Source organism: Triticum aestivum, chromosome 4A (genome assembly GCF_018294505.1).
Source record: "Triticum aestivum cultivar Chinese Spring chromosome 4A, IWGSC CS RefSeq v2.1, whole genome shotgun sequence".
NCBI lineage: Eukaryota > Viridiplantae > Streptophyta > Magnoliopsida > Poales > Poaceae > Triticum > Triticum aestivum.
In genome coordinates this window covers 433,879,983-433,896,796 of record NC_057803.1, presented here as the reverse complement: position 1 = coordinate 433,896,796, position 16,814 = coordinate 433,879,983, and the positions used below count along the sequence as shown (strand labels likewise).

Sequence of the window (16,814 nt, the reverse complement as noted above, 5' to 3'; positions counted from 1 at the left end):
TTATTAGCTCACTATAAGGACCCATGTTCAGTTTGCTAGCTACTGCCTTTCCTTAACAAATTCTAGTGAATTGTGCTATCTACTTTTACCATGCAATCTTTTCCTATAGTGTATATGTCCTATATGTCGTGCAATGTGGTGTTCAATTAACTGCTTGGTTCAATTCTGCAAATGTGATGTTCAATTCTTCAGGGTGCAATATTTCTAAGTTGTTAAGCATTCTTGGTTTGGTTAACTGTCTGATCTTCTATTAGGAGTATGTTATATTGTTCAATTGGTGTTTAGTTAACTCCTTGGTTCATTTGTTGTGGCTTGGTTCACTTGTTGTGGTGTTTTGTTAACTGCTTGGTTCAATTCTGCAATGCGATGTTCAATTGTTGTGGCTGCATTCTGTTATTGTATACCATGTGAGGAATAAATCGAATTTGGCTGTACCAAATACATGAGAAACAAATACAATTGCTATATTTCCATGGTGTTAAGCATGCTTGGTTTGGTTAACTATCTGATCTTCTATTAGGAGTATCGTTATATTGTGCAATGTGGTGCTCAGTTAACGTTTGGTTCATTTGTTGTGGTGTTTAGTTAACTGCTTGGTTCAATTCTGCAATGCGATGTTCAATTGTTGTGGCTGCATTCTGTTATTGTATACCATGTGAGGAATAAATCAAATTTGGCTGTACTAAATACATGAGAAACAAATACAATTGCTATATTTCCAAGTTGTTAAGCATACTTGGTTTGGTTAACTGTCTGATCTTTTATTAGGAGTATGTTATATTGTGCAATGTGGTGCTCAGTTAACGTCTAGTTCATTTGTTGTGGTGTTTAGTTAACTTCTTGGTTCAATTCTGTAATGTGATGTTCAATTGTTGTGGATGCATTCTGTTATTGTATACCATGTGAGGAATAAATCGAATTTGGTTGCACTTAATACATGAGAAACATATACAAGTGCTATATTTCCTAGTTCTTAATCATGCTTGGTTTGGATAAATGGGTTTTCCATGTGGCTTGAATTAATCTGATGAATTTGCAATATGCTTATTTTTCATCAACATATTTTACTGATAGCATGCGAACCCTTACTTAACCTGATGACTATATGTGTTGTAGGGAAACAATCGGAAGCACTGAGGTTTACAAGATGATACTAACTATTATACCTTGCCTTTTTTATTCCTTTGCCCCATTTCCAATATAGAGAAGATATTTATGCACATCCTTGTTTTCAGTGTTCACTAATGATTACCTCTCAAACCACCTATGTGGTTAGGAGGCGAGGAAAGTTTTCATACAACGCCCACGGTTCAATATTGAAGTGTTTCTGAAGAGGTCGAAGGATGGACGGTCAATCATCGATAGGCACTGGCCTAAAGTTGCAAAGACCTTCAACATGAATGAAGGCTCAATATTCGCCTTATGCTTCGGCAATTTTTCAAATGAGATGCATCTCTCTATGTACCGTCTGTGATGCTAATTTCAAAAGGTTCTAGATGTTGCATGTGAAACTTGCTGCTGGTACAGTTGTGTAATGGGGTAGCTGAGTGCTGAAGCTATATCATGTTGTACTCCGATGTATTTCAATTATGAAATCCTGCTTCCTTAATATGGAAATGGAACATATTATGTGCTTAATATGAATGTCAATTAGATTAGTAAATGGATTATTAATAATAGGGCAATTAGCCCACTAATTGGCCAATTAGCTTGCTAATTGGGTTTTCCTATTGCAAACGGTTAATGAGAAAAACACCGTGGGCGATGACCTCAGGCAACACACACAGTTTCTAGGAATAAACCGTGTTGGATCAATGAACAATCACACACGACATTCTTTTTAAAATTGTTTGCATTACACCACCTTGCGCAAACGTTTTCCTTATAGCGACTGTGTGGGATGTATATACAAACGGAAACGTTTAGCGGGGACTGACTGTGTCGGATGTACTTGCGGCCGGAAACAATTTCGCCATATAATTGTATTTTTTAGCACTACTGTACGTATTTCTGTATTTGAGTGCTCGCTGGTCACACATGACCTCATTTTGTCGAGCGTGTGTGCCAGAAGGGCATATCCCCAACGGTTTCTGGGTCGTGTGGGAAGGACCCCCTATCGCCCACACTCACTTGGCGACGGTTTCGAATGCCGTCGCGGAAAGGGGTTAAAACCGTTTATTTAGGACTGATGCATACCAGTGCAACACAACTCTAAAAATAAATAAGTCATACAAGCATCATAATACAAGCTGGGGGCCTTGAGGGCTCAAATACAAGTGCTCGATCATAGACGAGTCAGCGGAAGCAACAATATCTGAGTACAGACATAAGTTAAACAAGTTGCCATAAGATGGCTAGTACAAACTGGGATACAGATCGAAAGAGGCGTAGGCCACTTGTCTGGGATCCTTCTAAACTACTTCCGGTCGTCATTGGCAGCCTGCACGTAGTAGTAGGGACCTCCAATGTAGTAGGATTCGTCGTCGGTGGCGTCTGGCTCCTGGGCTCCAATGTCTAGTCGCAACAACCAGGTAAAGAAAGGGGGAAATGGGGGAGCAAAGCAACCGTGAGTACTCATCCAAAGTACTCGCAAGCAAGGATCTACACTACATATGCATTGGTATCAATGAAAATGGTAGTATCTGTGGACTGAACCGCAGAATGCCAGAATAAGAGGGGGATAGCTAGTCCTATCGAAGACTACGCTTCTGGCAGACTCCATCTTGAATCAAATAGAAGGGAGTAGATGGTAAGTTCACCAAGTGTCATCGCATAGCATAATCCTACACGGCGATCCTCTCTTCATCGCCATGTTAAAGAGCGATCACCGGGTTGTATCTGGCACTTGAAAGGGTGAGTTTTCTTAAGTATCCGGTTCAAGTGAGGGATGAACGGACTACGTATTCGAATTTGCCTCGTCTTTCTGAGCAACTTTCATATATAAATTATTTGCATATGATTTATGGTTTATTTTATATTAATTTTTAAAGTTTAAATGATTTTCTAGATTTCTAGAACTAATATTAATTCGAAAAATAAAACTGTAAATACTTTTGTCACCTAGTGTTACCTAGTGTTACTCTAGCCTATGAGTATGACAGTGGGGCCAATGGGGTGGGTTGACCTAGTCAAAGATTGAATAGTCAAAGGATGAATAGTGTAGGCAGGTCCCATATGTCATTGTCTATGAGTAAACTAGACTTTAATTAAATTAGATTAACTAGTAGTGGGGTCCATTGTCATTGGCTAGTAGTTAACCTAACTATAAATTAGCACCTAAGCTAATTGCACAGGCCGGTTATTGGTGGCTTTGCCCACAGACGCACACACCATGTGTTAGGCCATGGCCACGGCCATTAGTAGTGGCTGGAGCAGCAGTACGTAGCGGCCAGGAGCAGCTAGAGCAACAGCGGCGGCTGGGCAGCAGAGTATAGCAGCAGCTAAAGCAGCAGCAACATGGCAAGCATCGTCAGCAGAAGCAATAACGGCAGCAACGCTGCAGCGGGCAACAGGGGAGCGAGGTCGCTGACAGCGCCGGCGGGGCGCGCGGCCGTGGGCACGAGGGCGCAGGGAAGATGCGTGTGGGTCCGCATGTAAGCGCAGGGGGCGTGGGGTGCTGGTGTGGCTGCAGTCATGGTGGACGACAACGCGGGGGTTTCACGAGACGGCATGCATTCGAGCTAGGGGAGAGAGGGGAAGACGTGAGGGCTCACAGCGATGGTGAGTAGAAGGAGGGCGCGACGGAGATGGTGCATCCACAGTGGACGCCATGGCTTTGGGGAGGAAGGCTCTGGCGCGAGCTCCCCCGCTCGACATGGGTGCGGGCCTGCCGGCGGAGGAGGGTACGGGCGTCGCGTAGAAGGAGCCGGTGGTGTTGGCCGGCTTGCTTCGGTGGCCGACTAGGCGGGGGCCGCCGGTGACGAGGCGGTGGACGGGCGGCTCAGGTGAGCGCACACGCGCGCCGGTGAGCGCCGCCCACGACCGGGCGCGGAGATCTAGGTGGCGGTGCGAGGACGGCGGGAGGAGCTGCGGGGCAGCACGGCCGGGCGGCACGGCAAGGCGAGCATGAAAGTTGGTCAAGCGAGAGCGTGAACGCTTCCCTCTGTGGGTGGCGGCGCGAGGAGGAAAGAGGCAAGGAGCGAGGGGATCGGGAGAGATGGGATCGACCGAGAGGCTGGGCTCACGATCGGCTAAGTTAAGGGGGATTTAGGCGGGCCTTGGGCCATGCTGTTGCCAGATGGTTAAAAGCCCGGGGTACTCTCTTATCTTATACCTTTTAATTTCCTTTACTGTTTTCCCTTTTCACCGTTGTTTGCATTTTTTTATTTGGCCACACTTGATCTTTGGTTCAATGTGAAATTGACCCACAATTACTTGCAATATTATGGGCTGGCACAAAAAGTTTCAAAGTATTTGGGAGAGCTCAACTATTTTTAGAAATTGAAAAGATCAAACAATTGGCCGCTGGTATGCTGTTGTAATTTCCGGTGGCATTCTAAGCATCTCCAAAATGTTTGTTTAATGTAAGACAATTATGCAGTGAATATTTCCAACCTAAGGAACATTTTAGTTTTTTGGTTTGAAGAAATTTTATTTTGACTTTAATTTAAATTTTGAATTTGAACTCTATTTGGACTGAAGTGCGGTTTCGCAAATTAATTATGATGACATGGCACCATTAGTGTGCGATTATTTGTAGGATCGAAAATATGTCTAGAGGGGGTGATTAGACTACTTGGCCAAATAAAAACTTAACCTTTTCCCAATTTTAGTTCTTGGCAGATTTTAGCTATTGTAGGACAAGTCAAGCAATCATCACACAATTCAAGCAAGCATGCAAAGAGTATATTGGCAGCGGAAAGTAAAGCATGCAACTTGCAAGAATGTAAAGGGAAGGGTTTGGAGAATTCAAACGCAATTGGAGACACGGATGTTTTTCCCGTGGTTCGGATAGGTGGTGCTATCCTACATCCACGTTGATGGAGACTTCAACCCACGAAGGGTAACGGTTGCGCGAGTCCACGGAGGGCTCCACCCACGAAGGGTAATGGTTGCGCGAGTCCACGGAGGGCTCCACCCACGAAGGGTAATGGTTGCGCGAGTCCACGGAGGGCTCCACCCATGAAGGGTCCACGAAGAAGCAACCACCCACGAAGGGTCCACGAAGAAGCAACCACCCACGAAGGGTCCACGAAGAAGCAACCTTGTCTATCCCACCATGGCCATCGCCCATGAAGGACTTGCCTCACTAGCGGTAGATCTTCACGAAGTAGGCGATCTCCTTGCCCTTACAAACTCCTTGGTTCAACTCCACAATCTTGTCGGAGGCTCCCAAGTAACACCTAGCCAATCTAGGAGACACCACTCTCCAAGAAGTAACAAATAGTGTGTAGGTAATGAACTCCTTGCTCTTGTGCTTCAAATGATAGTCTCCCCAACACTCAACTCTCTCTCATAGGATTTGGATTTTGTGGAAAGAAGATTTGAGTGGAAAGCAACTTGGGGAAGGCTAGAGATCAAGATTCATATGGTAGGAATGGAATATCTTGGTCTCAACACATGAGTAGGTGGTTCTCTCTCAGAACATATGAGTTGGAATTGTGTATGTGTTCTGATGGCTCTCTCCACGAATGAAGAGGAGGTGGAGGGGTATATATAGCCTCCACACAAAATCCAACCGTTACACACAGTTTTCTAATCTCGGTGGGACCGAATCAACAAACTCGGTCGGACCGAAAAGGTAAACCTAGTGACCGTTAGTGATTTTCGGTGGGACTGACATGCAACTCGGTAGGACCGATATGGTTAGGGTTTGGGCATAACGTAATCTCGGTGAGACCGATTACACAAACTCGGTGAGACCGAGTTTGGTAATAAGCTAACCAGAGAGTTGGTCAGGCAAACTCGGTGGGACCGATTTGCTCTTTCGGTGAGACCAAAAAGTTACCAAAGGGAAACAAAGAGTTTACATTGCAATCTCGGTGGGACCGATTCGCTCTTTCGGTGAGACCGAAAAGTTACGAAAGGGAAACAGAGAGTTTGCAATCCCTTCTCGGTGAGACCGAGATCCCTATCGATAGAACCGAATTGTTAGGGTTTGGCAGTGGCTTATGACAAGTGAAACTCAGTGGCGCCGGATAGAAAGAATCGGTGTGACCGAGTTTGGCTTAGGGTTTAGGTCATATGTGAATATGGGAAAGTAGTTGAGGGTTTTGGAGCATATCACTAAGCACATGAAGCAAAAGGCTCATTAAGCAACACCTCATCCCTCCTTGATAGTATTGGCTTTTCCTAAAGACTCAATGTGATCTTGGATCAATAAAATATAAAATGAAGAGTCTTGAGCTTTTGAGCTTGAGCCAATCCTTTGTCCTTAGCATTTTGAGGGTTCCACTTTCACATCCATGCCATGCCAATCATTGAGATTTCCTGAAATAGTCATCTTGAAATAGCATTAGCTCAATGAGCTATATGTTGTTATGAATTACCAAAACCACCTAGGGATAGTTGCACTTTCAATCTCCCCCTTTTTGGTAATTGATGACAACATATAGATCAAAGCTTCGACAAATGATAATAAGCATGAAATATATCGTCGCTTTGAGAAGTATGTGACAAGTAAGAGCTCCCCCTAAATTTGTGCATATTTAAAATTTGCTTTGGACTGCAAATGCACAAAGAGTTAGAGTCATGGGTTATTCTTCCATGTCACATACATCTTGGTGGAGCGCTTAAAATGGTAAGAATGAAATACATGCACTCATCACCAAGAATAGTGAATGATCACATAAGATAGATAAGATGATAATATTAAGAAAACATTAAGTGTAGCTTATGATCAAACACATGATTGTCAATGTCTCACGAGCAATGACATAGTATCTCACACAAAAGCAAACAAAGTTCGAAAAACCACCAAATAAAACAAGAGAGAATAAAAGCAACACTCTTTCTCGAAGCCTATGATCTATACATTTTCTCCCCCTTTGGCAACAAGTTACCAAAAAGTTCCTAGAAAATGCATAGTGCTAAGTTGACACTCAGGCTTGATCTTCAGGTGGTGGTGGAGTCCGGAGCACTCCAAGGACGAAGCCTTCTGTAGACGTGGTCGGAGTCGAGGCTGAAGTGGACGCTGGAGCTGGTGGAACTGAGGCTGTAGCTGGTGCAGACGTGGTAACTGGCACTGCAGACGACCTCGGACCTCGTGGCACTCTGGCAAAGGCATCAGTTGTAGGCTTGCCTCTCCTCTCCTGCATGTCATCCTGGAGCTGCTCCACTACAGTCTGAATCTCTGTCACTTTGACATCCAAGTCATAAAACTTTTGTTCCATGATCCTCTCTAAGCTTGCCTAGTTCTGAGTTAGGGTGGCTAGTCCTTGCTCAATCCGCAGGGTGGATGCAATCAAGTAACCAAGCTGCTCTTGTTTGGTTTTCAGGAAATATTCAGATGCCTCCTCTTGAGTAGGCATCTTGGCAGCTTTCTCCTTCCTCGCCTTCTCCTTCTTGGCTTGTGCTTGGGCAGATGATGGCTCATTCTCAGTCATGACCACTTGATTATCTTCAAAATCTGGATGAATGGGCAAATGTTCTTTATCCAAAAGGTATATGCATGTGCCCATCTTGGAGTTGATCAGCTCCTGGATCTGAGGGGCATATCCACAGCTCCTCTTCTGGTCTGCTGCAGTCCTCTTGATTGTTTCTACGATGAGGCTCATGACTTTGAATTTCTGTGGCACGTCAAAGATATGAAGCAAGTTGATCGCGTGGCCCCTGATCATCTTGTGATCACCTGACTTGGGAAATAGAGTGTGCCTAAGGATCCAGTTAATGGTTGGCAGCCCTGACAGAAGATAATGCACAGACCCAAACTTGAAAGTATCAAGTGCCTCGTTTGGAATTTCCTTGTACATACTGGACATAGAGTTGTGGTCCATCTTCTTCTTGGCATAGATATCCAAGTCATCCTCATGCTCCTCTGGGGCATTGATGAGCTGTGCCCACTCAGCAACAGTAGATTGGTACCTCGTATCTTCAGACATCCATGTGATCTTTCCATCTGGGTAGAAATGTGTTGTGGAGTAGAATTGCATAATGAGTTCCTCGTTCCACTTTGTGAGCTTCCGCCCAACAAAGTCTGCTACTCCACAAGCATTGAAGCTGTCATACACTCCAGGGTAGTGTTCTTCATTGTCCTTGATGTACTCCTAATTGACCCATCTCATGTCACAAACTATGGGCTTCTTGTCCAACAAAACTGTCTCATAGAAATCTTGCTGTTCCTTGGTGTGAAACCTGTAATCAACAGCAGTTCTTCTCCATGAAGCATATGGGTCTGCTTCTCTCCACTTCCTCAGCCCTGAGTCTCTTCTGAGCTTCATGTCCTCAGCCACAGGGTGAGCATCATTGTGGTATGGGATCTTGGGCTTGAGCTTTCTCAGAACATGCTCTTCATCATCTTCTTCAGCAGCTTCAGGCACTAGGGCCTTGTTCTTCTCAGTTGCAGGTATGCTCCTCGTATTTCTCTTTGGTGCTGTCTTGGGCTTGGAGGCGGCTTTGGGTGCTTCTTTGGGCTTGGATGCAGCAGCCCCTGATCTTACAGCATCACCCATAAGCTTAGGTGCCTTAGGTGCTGGTGCAGCAACCTCTTCTTTTTCCTCTTCTTCCATGATGGAAGCCTTTCCAAGCACTCTGGCTACGGTCTTCTTGACCCTTTCCTTCCTTTTCTTTCCTTCAGCAGCAACTGGCTCTATGGTTGCAGGCTTTTCAGGAATCTGAGTTGAGGCTCTGGCCTTTGGCATAGGCTGCCTGCCTGCTGGCCTTTTGATCTTCATCCCTGGTTTTATGCCCTGTGCTGGCTCAACTCTCTTGGAAGTTGCTTCCTCTTCTGCCACATAATCCTCATCTTCTGAGTCTGAGGTTCTCTTCTTTCTCTGTCTTGTGGCAGCTTTAGGCAGATTGCTAGGGGTGCTCCTGCTGCCATCATCTGAGGAACTTGAGGGACTAGTGCCCTCACTCATCTGCACTTGCTGCTCTGACAAGTTCTAGCTATCACTTTGGTCTGGCATGATGCAAACTCTGACTGCTGACCCTGTGAATAGGTTATAGATGAGATAGAGTGGATAAGCATCACAAAATGCAGAGATTTTTTGCAAAAGGATAATTCAAAAACTTAGTTTTAGTTTCCCACTGAAAGCATCTCGGATCTACCGATTTCTAAACTTGGTGATACCGAAGCAGTTTTGGCACCTAAACTAGTGAACTCGGTCAGACCGAGTCACAGTTCGGTGGCACCGAGACTGCTAGGGTTTCACAGAGTTCCAAAATCGGTCACACCGATAAGTAATTCTCGGTCAGACCGAGTCTCACTTGTGCAATGGCATAAGCCAAATCGGTGGAACCAAGTTTTTCAACTCGGTGGGTCCGAGATTGTTTCGGCGGAAACCTAACCCTAAAATTTTCGAATTAAACCTAATCTACGAGTTCATTGACTGGATAGAAGTTTAACAAACGTGGCAAGAATCATGATGATCACAATGTGCTAAGAATCGGATTGGGGAATAGCACAAAGATCGAGTCCATACCCTAGTTCGGCGGAGACTCGCTACGGCGGCAACGGTGGGGTTGAATTTCCGTTGACGGCGACGGAGACCAGCGACTGGAGGCGGCTGGCGGCGAGGAGACGATCCGGAGACCAAGTTGGCAGAGCAGGCTATCGCGCGGGCGAAGGGGTTCGGAGAAATTTCCAAATTTTTGCCCGTGACTATATATAGCCCGACCCTGTCGGTGTGACCGAGTGGAACAACTCGGTGGCACCGAGATGCAAAACTGTATATAGTTGTTGCAACTCGGTGTGACCGAATGGTTCAAATCGGTTGCACCGAGATCGAAAACCTAGATCAACTTAATGATCTTGGTAGGACCGAAAGTAGGGTATCGGTCAGACCGAGAATCATAAAGAGGTTTTGGGAGTTTAAGTCTATGACGAATCGGGGACTCCCAGCGCTCCTCACACAGAGTGGTTCGAATCTGACTTGATCAAATTTTGTGATGTAGCATGAATAGAGTTTGAGACGAGAAAAGCATAGATAGCTAGAGGAGGTTCTTAGGCATTCTTGTCCATCCACTTTGCAAAAGGAAATAAAACCAAACAATCAAAACAACAAGTGGATGTCCTCGAATGAGTAAAATATGCAACCAGCATGCTCACACAATAAGATGGCAAATGAAATATGTGACAAGGCATGCACAACCAATTCTAGCATCTATCAAGCAATTTGCGATGACAAGGTCATCTATATATGAGTATATTGACTTAGGAGTCAAGTGAGAGCACTTGATCATAGGTCATACTCATCGTTTAAGCTCAAGTGGGGTTACCACTTTTACATAAAGCATTGTTGTGTTCACATCTTTAGAGTTGCTTTAGCTCAAGTCTTAGAGTAAAGCTCCCCTAGATGTGATATCCCCCCTTAGAGGGATGAACTAACCTCGGGTTTTGTCGATGATGACTTCATGTAGATGTTGAAGATGTGGATGCTCAATGTTGATGTAGATCACTTGGAGCTATCCATTTGAGTGAATTGCACTTTCAATACCTACATGGGTTAGTCCCACAAGGAATAAACAAGGATATCCATAGACATAGAGTGATGCACACACAAGATGATGTCCATGAAAACTTTTAGGTTACCTTGTCCCTTGTCTTACCAACAAGAGGGTTTGTGACTCCTTGAACTAGTGCAAGATGTGGAAGTTGATTGCACTTGTTCTTGCCAAAATGATAAGAGTGAAGTATGTTGGCGGAGTCACCCTCAAGAACTCTCTAGTTCTTCTTCTTTTGGATCCACACCATCTTGATGGGAATCCTTGGAGTTGTAGTCGTATTTGATGAAGTGGAACTTGAAGTAGTCTTGGGAATCCACTTGACTAAGGTCTTAGGAGCTTCTTCAAATGCATCAATTTCCTCTTGAAGCTTGTCCTTGCCTTTTTGCTTGTAGTCTTGTGGTGGAAGATCATCTTGAGCTTGTGTCCCCTTGAAAGAAGTATCATACTTATCTTGTTGAGGAACAAACTTTGTCTTGGGGTATTGATCTTCTTCCCACTAAACTTCATTGGCATTGAACTTTCGTTCAAAACCAACACCTTGATTCTTCCGGTGCATTCCTTGCTTGCGCACAATTTCCTCGAATTGCTTACTCCCGGCAAGGCTTTTGTACACTCCTTTCTCTATAATTCCCTTCAATAAGCTATTTTCTTGCTCAAGTGTAACTTGGCTAAGAGAATCATTAGTGGAATCAAGAGAACTACTAGAAGCAACAATATTGGATTTAGCATGATCAATTGATGTTTCATCATAGTATTCATCACTAGAGTTGTCAACAAGCAAATCATCACCTAACAAGTCATCTTCATTGCTATTGAAATCAACATACTCGGGGTGTGTTACCTTAGGACCTTTGGCCATGAAGCATCTTCCAATTCCTTCATTTGGTGAGTCAAATATGTCGTAGGAGTTGGTTGACACAAGTGTTAGACCGGCAACACCTTCATCTTGAGTATCTTCGGAGTCGGAGTGATAACTTCTCTCAGAGTGGCTGTCGGAGTCGGAGCCGGATACCCATTCACCAACATGAGCTTGATGTCTTCGTTTTGTGTAGCTCCTTGATGATTTTTCCTTCCTTTCCGAATCCTTGCTTCTCCGTGAGTATCTTCGTTCATAACGATCATCTCTACTCCTTCTCTCTCTTGGTGGTGATTCTTTGCTTCTTCTTTTTGGAGAATCTTCTCTTCTCTTGTAGGGAGCCGTACACTCATTGGAATAGTGTCCGGGTCTTCCACAACTGTAGTAGTTTCGCTCTCGACTAGAAGATCTTTTGTCATTGTAGGACCTTGACTTGAAGCTTCTATCTTTGCTTCTACTCTTGTAGAACTTGTTGAAGTTCTTCACCATTAAGCTCAATTCTTCATTGAAGTTTTGTTTCTCACTTGATGATGTAGGGGCTTCACATGAGGCTTTGTAGGCACCACTTGATTTGTTGTGAAGTTCCTCTTTATCCTTAAGTGACATCTCATGAGCAACAATTCTTCCAATCACCTCCGTTGGCTTGAGATCTTTGTAATTGGGCATCATTTGGATCAATGTGCACACGGTATCATATTTTCCATCCAAGGCTCTTAGAATCTTCTTGATGATGAATCTATCGGCCATCTCTTCACTTCCTAAGCCGGCAATCTCATTTGTGATGAGAGCAAGCCTAGAGTACATTTCAGCGACACCTTCACCATCCTTCATTTTGAACTTGTCAAGTTGACTTTGAAGCACATCCAACTTGTATTCCTTGACGGAGTCGGTACCTTCGTGCATATCAATCAAAGTGTCCCAAATTTCCTTTGCATTCTCAAGACGGCTGATTTTGTTGAATTCTTCGGGGCACAATCCGTTGAAGAGAATATCACAAGCTTGAGCATTGTATTGCAACATCTTCAACTCATCCGCGGTAGCTTCACGGTTTGGTTCTTTCCCATCAAAGAAGTCACCTTGCAAACCAACACACACAATAGCCCAAACGGCGGGGTTATGTCCAAGAATATGCATTTTCATTTTATGCTTCCAACTAGCAAAATTAGTACCATCAAAATAAGGACCTCTACGGTGATAATTTCCCTCGCTAGACGCCATACTCTCCTAGGTTGTGAAACCAAGGCTATGACCACCAAAAGCTATGGAGATCAAAGCAAATGGAGACCAAAGCTCTGATACCACTTGTAGGATCGAAAGTATGTCTAGAGGGGGGGTGATTAGACTACTTGACCAAATAAAAACTTAACCTTTTCCCAATTTTAGTTCTTGGCAGATTTTAGCTATTGTAGGACAAGTCAAGCAATCATCACACAATTCAAGCAAGCATGCAAAGAGTATATTGGCAGCGGAAAGTAAAGCATGCAACTTGCAAGAATGTAAAGGGAAGGGTTTGGAGAATTCAAACACAATTGGAGACATGGATGTTTTTCCCGTGGTTCGGATAGGTGGTGCTATCCTACATCCACGTTGATGGAGACTTCAACCCACGAAGGGTAACGGTTGCGCGAGTCCACGGAGGGCTCCACCCATGAAGGGTAATGGTTGCACGAGTCCACGGAGGGATCCACCCACGAAGGGTAATGGTTGCGCGAGTCCACGAAAGGCTCCACCCACAAAGGGTCCACGAAGAAGCAACCACCCACGAAGGGTCCACGAAGAAGCAACCACCCACGAAGGGTCCACGAAGAAGCAACCACCCACGAAGGGTCCACGAAGAAGCAACCTTGTCTATCCCACCATGGCCATCGCCCACGAAGGACTTGCCTCACTAGCGTTAGATCTTCACGAAGTAGGCGATCTCCTTGCCCTTACAAACTACTTGGTTCAACTCCACAATCTTGTCGGAGGCTCCCAAGTAACACCTAGCCAATCTAGGAGACACCACTCTCCAAGAAGTAACAAATGGTGTGTAGGTAATGAATTCCTTGCTCTTGTGCTTCAAATGATAGTCTCCCCAACACTCAACTCTCTCTCATAGGATTTGGATTTTGTGGAAAGAAGATTTGAGTGGAAAGCAACTTGGGGAAGGCTAGAGATCAAGATTCATATGGTAGGAATGGAATATCTTGGTCTCAACACATGAGTAGGTGGTTCTCTCTCAGAATATATGAGTTGGAATTGTGTATGTGTTCTGATGGCTCTCTTCATGAATGAAGAGGAGGTGGAGGGGTATATATAGCCTCCACACAATCCGACCGTTACACACAGTTTTCCAATCTCGGTGGGACCGAATCAACAAACTCGGTTGGACCGAAAAGGTAAACCTAGTGACCGTTAGAGATTTTCGGTGGGACTGACATGCAACTCGGTAGAACCGATATGGTTAGGGTTTGGGCATAACGTAATCTCGGTGAGACCGATTACACACCGAGTTTGGTAATAAGCTAACCAGAGAGTTGGTCAGGCAAACTCGGTGGGACCGATTTGCTCTTTTGGTGAGACCGAAAAGTTACAAAAGGAAAACAAAGAGTTTACATTGCAATCTCGGTGGGACCGATTCGCTCTTTCGGTGAGACCGAAAAGTTACGAAAGGGAAACAGAGAGTTTGCAATCCCTTCTCGGTGAGACCGAGATCCCTATCGGTAGAACCGAATTGCTAGGGTTTGGCAGTGGCTTATGACAAGTGAAACTCGGTGGCGCCGGATAGAAAGAATCGGTATGACCGAGTTTGGCTTAGGGTTTAGGTCATATGTGGATATGGGAAAGTAGTTGAGGGTTTTGGAGCATATCACTAAGCACATGAAGCAAAAGGCTCATTAAGCAACACCTCATCCCTCCTTGATAGTATTGGCTTTTCCTAAAGACTCAATGTGATCTTGGATCACTAAAATATAAAATGAAGAGTCTTGAGCTTTTGAGCTTGAGCCAATCATTTGTCCTTAGCATTTTGAGGGTTCCACTTTCACATCCATGCCATGCCAATCATTGAGATTTCCTGAAATAGTCATGTTGGAATAGCATTAGCTCAATGAGCTATATGTTGTTATGAATTATCAAAACCACCTAGGGATAGTTGCACTTTCACTGTAGATGAACTACTGGCGTATTACAATCACCAGAATAGCCGGCACCACCCCGGCGAACCACACTGCCGCTACCAGCACCACCAAGTGCCCAGCAGCCTCCGAGGGCGCCTGCCTGCCCAACACCACCCCCACCACTAGACAGGGCTGCCACCAGAGACTTTACGCGCTGCACCGCCAGAGCTCTGCCGGACGAGATCCCATCTGGGGTAGGGAGGGAAGAAACACCGCCCAAAGCTGTCGCCACCCAGGCAGCACCACCGGACGAAGCAAACCTACCACCGCCACCTCCGTAGAGCAGGGCTGTCGCCAGAGCCTAGGCGCGCTGCGCCGCCAGAAGCTCCACAGACGAGATTCCATCGGGGGAAGGGAGAGGGGGCCGCGACGCCCGAGCCGGTGCCACTGCGCTTGCCATATCTGGGCCGCCCGGACTTCCCAACGCTTGCGCTACACCTCCGTGCGCAGCCGAGCCGCGCCGTAGTGCGCTCTCCAGGCACGAGATCCGCGCGTGTCCGCGCCGCGACGTGCGCACCAGAACCATCTCGCGCCGCGACCGGTGTGCCAGAGCCATCCTACGCCGCGCCATTGACTTGCCGCGCCGCCGTCTTTCCGCGCTGCCACGAGCATTGCGTCCCCACGCACTCCCGCCGAGGCGAACGGCCCGCGCCGCGAAGCCCAGAAACGGAGGAGGAGAGGGGCCCCGCCGCCGCCAGGCCGCGCGGGCTTTGTCCGGCGACACATGCCGGCGGCGGCGAGGGGAGAGGAGCCGGAGGTGAGGAACCGGTGGCGGCAGCTAGGGCTTACTCCCGGGCTGCCCGCGGGAGCGACACGGGAGTCTTCGGAGAATGGTTGGCCCTAAAAAATTCAAGTGTGAGATCGTTGTGTGAGAAGAATTTTGTACTACATATAAAACATAGGGTATGTTATCGTGTATCACGGCATGTGTACATCAACCATAGAAAATAAAAAGAATAATAAACATGTGAGACATGATGAAGATGAATAGAGTAGAGAAGATACGCGAGATGGTGCAAAGCTGTGATGAATTTTTTGGGCAAAGCTGTGGTCCAAAAAAGCGATGGGTGCTCCCTCCCCCTCAGCAGGATACGCGCTAGGCACCAAAGCACAGCCCACAGATGAGATGATACCGGTCACATGACATCCAGCAGAAAAGAAAAGGGGCAACCAACAAGAAGACTAATTTTTATAAGATAATATAATAGTACTTCCTGCGCCCGAAAAAACTTGTTTCAAATTTGTCTCGATGTATCTAAACTAACTTGATGCTAGATGCATTCATTTGAGAGACAAACTTTTTCGAACGGAGGGAATGTGTACTACTAATATAATGCAGAATATGGCGAGACCAGTAATAGCAGAATATGGAGGAATACTAGTTTAGTAGGATTGCCGTTAATGGAAACAAAGATGCTTTTTCCAAGGCAAGGCGATGAGGTGGACAGACGCTCGCAAGTGGCAACATTTGGAGGCGGACGGCGACAACAGAGAGAGGCGGCCCGAGATCATCTACTCCTAGCTAGCATCCGTCGGTCCCCAGCACAAAGTTCAACTCAGACAAGTAAACAAGGAGCCGGTTCTGGAAATAATAAATAAATAAATGTGGACGAACAGGTGCATATCCAAAGCCATACACAAAGAGAGGAAAAGAGTTAAAAGCACTTGGGAGTCCTACAACTTGCTCTGGATGTGGTGCTTTAGTCTTACAACTTGCAATTTGACTCTACCCAGTCTCCGAACTTGCATGAAATGTGCAAATTTGGTCCTGACGAATCACAGAGCGACAAGTGGATGCCTGGTACCGACCTGTGATGCTCGGATAATTAAGCTACAATAATCTCACTTTAACGAGCCACGCCACCTCCGTTATTGTTGCTAATCTCGCGTTAGTTATAAAAACCGATTCAAATTCAAATTCTAAATCAAGCAAACAATAAAAAATTTCAAATATTAAAACTAAAATGTTCATAGTGAGCCATTTAATTCATAGGAAATTATGGTGGGAAAACCAAATTTTTATAAAAGGTTTAAATGCACTTAGGTAATTAAAGCAGTAGGTAAAACAATTAAATAAATGTCTCTATTTTATAAAGTATAAAAATATCCTATTTAGTTGCCTGAAATTAATGAATCAGTAGCATAACCACTATTGCTAAATTAGGACCTACTTTTAGGTTTTATAAAACTGTAAT

At 45.3% G+C, this 16,814-nt stretch overlaps 1 protein-coding gene across 1 annotated transcript in view; it reads right to left on the bottom strand.

Moving 5' to 3' along the window:
- Positions 1-2,193: 2,193 nt before the first annotated feature.
- Positions 2,194-16,814, bottom strand: part of LOC123083834 (serine/arginine repetitive matrix protein 3) — a 39,038-nt gene continuing 24,417 nt past the window's right edge. Inside the window, exons 3-4 of the mRNA XM_044505733.1 lie at positions 3,714-4,174; positions 2,194-2,514 (exon numbers count right to left, since the gene is read on the bottom strand). Coding sequence (XP_044361668.1) covers positions 2,417-2,514; positions 3,714-4,174 — 559 coding nt within the window. The 3' untranslated portion in view covers positions 2,194-2,416. The remainder of the gene's footprint in view (positions 2,515-3,713; positions 4,175-16,814) is intronic.